The sequence below is a fragment of the Juglans regia genome, chromosome 1 (genome assembly GCF_001411555.2).
Source record: "Juglans regia cultivar Chandler chromosome 1, Walnut 2.0, whole genome shotgun sequence".
Lineage (NCBI taxonomy): Eukaryota > Viridiplantae > Streptophyta > Magnoliopsida > Fagales > Juglandaceae > Juglans > Juglans regia.
Genome location: NC_049901.1, coordinates 15,211,302 through 15,215,749, shown reverse-complemented (window position 1 = coordinate 15,215,749; position 4,448 = coordinate 15,211,302). Strand labels below are relative to the sequence as shown.

General features: G+C 38.2%; 1 protein-coding gene across 1 annotated transcript; it reads right to left on the bottom strand.

Moving 5' to 3' along the window:
* Positions 1–2,496: 2,496 nt before the first annotated feature.
* On the bottom strand, positions 2,497–3,966 carry LOC109010614 (tubulin-folding cofactor C). The gene has a single exon (XM_018991493.2). The coding sequence runs from the start codon at positions 3,742–3,744 to the stop codon at positions 2,659–2,661; it is 1,086 nt and encodes a 361-aa protein (XP_018847038.1). The 5' UTR covers positions 3,745–3,966; the 3' UTR covers positions 2,497–2,658.
* Between the last annotated feature and the right edge of the window lie 482 nt (positions 3,967–4,448).

The window sequence follows — 4,448 nt, the reverse complement described above, 5'->3', positions numbered from 1 at the left end:
TTAACAATATTTTAACTTTATAATATTTTTTATTTAATTTTTTCTCTTCATTTCCTAAAACACAATAAAATCTCAACTCAAACTATTTCACTACTATTCACAAACCATTTTACTACATTCACAAAATTTTCATCTCATCTCATTCTCTAAGCATCCCCTTAAGCCTAGTTTGATTTCAAACCTTTAAAATCATCTCATTTTATCTCATCTCAACATCCAAACACCATTTAAATACAATTATTTTTCAATTTTCAATTTTTAACTTTTCAACTTTTTCAAATTTTCACAAAAAAAAAAAAAATACTTTTTCAAATCCTAAAACAAAACGAATATTAAAAAATTATATTCTAACCCTCTTTATAATTCTTTTTATTCAATTTTTTCTCTCTCCTTTTCCAAAACCTTATAAAAGTTTTAACTCAAATTATTTCACTATTATTTACAAATTATCTAATTATTATTTATTGATTTTTCATCTCACCTCATCTATATAACCAAACAAGGCTTTAGTCTCTCCTCCATCGCCGCTCGGTCTCTCTCTCTCTCCCTCCCCGTGAAATACCAGTGAGTTAGTGACGGTGGGCGGACGGCCAAGGGACCAAACTCGACCCCTCGCCCATGGAAGTATGGGGGCGGGGTGGGTGGCTGCCTACTCGCTAGGGGCAAGTAGCAGGCCTACTGAAAATACACAAAAAAACAAAAACAAAAAAACAAAAACAAAAAGAAGAAGAGAAGAATTCACTTTCCACCCTCCAACTGATAGGCGTTTCACAATTTCAACCTCAAACTACCGACACTAACACATTGCATCCTATAACTACCAGAAACTGACAAGCTGTAACAACCTTCTCCAATCCTGGCTGTTAAGATGAATTAAAATAAGTGAAAATATATGAAGTGGCAGAACATTGACCATCGGATCTTAACAAAAAGTGCATATGGCAGTTTTTTGTTGGTGGGGGTAAAGTGTCAATGGGATGCAAAGCAAAACGCATATTAGTTAGAAGGTCAAAAATGTATTCTCCCAAAACATTCAAGTCCATCAAGAGTATGCATCTTATATAGCATATAAAAACTTCCTAACATACCATCTCAGACTGCACTGATATAAAAGTCAGGATCGATGAAAATAGTTCTAAAACTAAAGTACAATTCATTCAAAGTACATTATACCCCTAAATTGTATCCAGTTTCACAAGTGTATTAATACTTTAACTGAACTTAGGTATTCCAATAATTCTCTAATTTGGATATTCACTAAATTTTATTTAAGCCTTACTGTAGCAAAACTTCCTTCTACAAGAAATAAGAAGATTGTTGTATTATCTTAATCAGAATCACCAAAGTCGAGGTTTGCTGTAAGAGTAATACAATGTGCAATGAAAAATGGATGCAACTACAAGGACACAAGAAATCATATCAGCATGCTATCTTCTAATAAGCTTGGAAAAGTCTGATAATCTCAATATCTCCAGATGATTAACCATGGCATACCCAAATAGCATAAGAGCCACCCCCTGCTGTTAAAATAAAGCTCCATCAAACAAACGACCTCCTCAATTTTACACAAACACCACTGCAGAGATCCTATATGTTGTTTTCTGTGCAGCAAATTTCTGTTTATGGCTTCAGCACATAAAATGAGAAAATCAGTTGAAGGATGGAGGACGTTTTCACACCTCACTCCTTGGAACCCCTAGCAATTGATCCAGCAACCACCAACAAGCTTTACTTGTGGAATATCACAAGGGACTGCCAGAAACAGTCAAATCTGAGAAACCATTTTATATTCTCTCAGGGGAGGAAGAAAACGCCAATGCTATCACCCCTTTCTCAATGTAGACAGCTAAAATTCCCATGTGGAGTATTGTAACATGAGAAGAAGCTGATTGCAGTGAATATTATTCAGTTCTGAGTGGAACCATTTTAGTTAACCTTCAAACAAGAACCATCACTAAACAAAAAAGTATTCAATAGAAACTTCAAATTTTCCTCTCTAACAGTTGAAAGTTCAAGCTTCAGTCTCTCTTCCACATAACTTTAGTCTCAAGTGTCTCTTTCTGTGAGCCACACAAATATGAATAAGGGACTGTTTTGAGCCAACAGTAAAAAGCAAAACCACTGAAGATTGACACCATTCTCCACACAAGAGAAAACACTAGCCAGGCCCAGTCTGCTTCTTTCATTTAACCAATTATCATCCATCAGCAAGACATCATCATAGTAAACTAGGCCAAGAGGAATCTATAAACCAGTGGGGGTCTAAATAAAAAGAGGCATTTTGGGTCAAACCCAAATACAAACCATCAGTAGAGAACACGCCTGACTCTATATTGCATGGAACCTACTTATTTGGAGATGGAAGATATGTACAATACAAATTACTACTAACTAATCCAAATTTGGCAAACTAATAATGGAGAAGCTAGTTAACAAATAGCAAAAACTTGCTGGCCGACCACCATCATGTTCGACTAAAAAGAATTATCACAAAAATGAAGCACTGAAAATCGGTAATCATATATTTCCCATTAATTTAAATACCAAGTACAACAAAGAACGTTACCTCAAATTTGAATAGCTCAACGTGCTCCTTAACCAAAAAAAAATAGATAGAAACTTTCGAATAGACGCTAAAATCAAGAGGACGAAACAAAGTTAATTGCCGTCAGTTCCACCTCCCAAAGTTGAAATGTTAACCACCTCATACCTCTCGTTCTCCGGTAAAACCGACCAGTTGGGCGACTGCACTGCACGCAACCACCGGAAATCATCCACATTGGCCCAGTTCCCTGTCTCCTCATCGAGACTCGCACCCCTCAGATCCTCCTCAACACCCTCATAGTTCAAACAATATGGCGCAAACCTCACGCCGCTAGTATCCTCAATTATCGGCCTACTCCTCACTCTCAAGTAAAAATCGCAACCCTTGGCATTATGAATACGAATTTGATGCGATGCCATCACGAACACACACCCGTCGGCTTCATCAATCAGAATCGAACCCGTTACCGGCCCAACATAGACCCTACAATTGCTCAGCCTATGGATAAATAATGCTCTCACGGAACCAGTCAATCTCACTTCGCAAGAATCGAGATCCGAAACCGTGAATTCTCCAATGTCCGAACCCTTGAAATTCATAACCAAAATCTCACCCTTTTTGTTTCTAAACCCCGGGGAATCCCTAACCGGGAAACTCAAATTCACGTGTTTAGTTGAAACAGATTCAGGGTTTTCGGGCGTGGTTTCGTTGGGTTCGGCGGTTGGATCTTTCTTGGCGGATTTGTTCTTGAAAGTGAATTTCTTTCTGGGGATCAGCTCGGAATTCAGCGTCTCGAGGGCTTGTTTGAGGTCGGAAATGGTTTTAAGTGAGGAACGGACCTCGTAGGAAGGCAAAAAGTAGGAGCTCTCGGCGACGAGCTTCTCGAGGTCGGAGATGGAGGCAGAGATATTGTCGAGGAGGGATCTGACTTGACTCGGGTCGGTGGGATGGTCGAGTCGGGACTGGGCGATTCGAGACTCTATGGAGCGCTTGGAGTCGGAGAAGCGGGAGAGGAAGGCGGTAGAAGACGACGGCAAGTTAGAGTGGGAGTCGGAGTCCGATCGGCGGGCGAGTGAGTTGTCGAGGCGAATTTGTTCGCGGTTGGAGAGGCGCTCGAGCATCGAGAGGTGCTTTTTGTGGAGGGTTGAGCCTAGGGCTTGGCTTGAGATTGAGGTTGAGCGTGCTTCTTCGTTTTCCATTGTCTCAGCCTGTGAGAGTGCGCGAGAAGATGGGGGGAGGGGCTCGTGAATCTGATCAGGAACTGGGAGGCGGGTTAACTTTGGTTTGATTCCAGTTCAATTGTTTGGTAACTAAACGACACCAAGTCCTTCGCGTATTAAGCCACGCGGGGCAGAGCGGAAGCGGGGCGTGGCGGGGCAGCGGGAGCGGCCCCCGCTGCTCACTTCTAGAATAAAGCCCCATGACTACTAGCATGAGTTTTGCACTTTTGCTACTCAAATTTGGTGCTAACGACATATTTTTTAATAATTATATTTGAAGATTTTTAATCTTGATATTATTTACGTCTCAAAATTTAATTTAAAAGATAAAATTTAAATTTAAATATTACAAATTAAATTATGACTAATATATATGCTATGTACAAATTGACATGGAAGATATGTTGATGCACCAATATTTTATTTTTAAAAGAATCTAATTAATAATATTTTTTATAAATCAAATTCAATTATGTGATGTGTTTTTTACATTTATTTGTAAATATAAATTGCAATCTATTAAAATTTGTACATAATTATTTAGAACTTAGGTCCTGTTTATAGTGAAAATATTTCATCTCATCTCATCACATCTCATTATTATAATTTTCTTAAATTTAAATATAAAATATAATAAAGAATTCAATCTTTTCAAATTTTAATATAATAATAATATTAAAAAA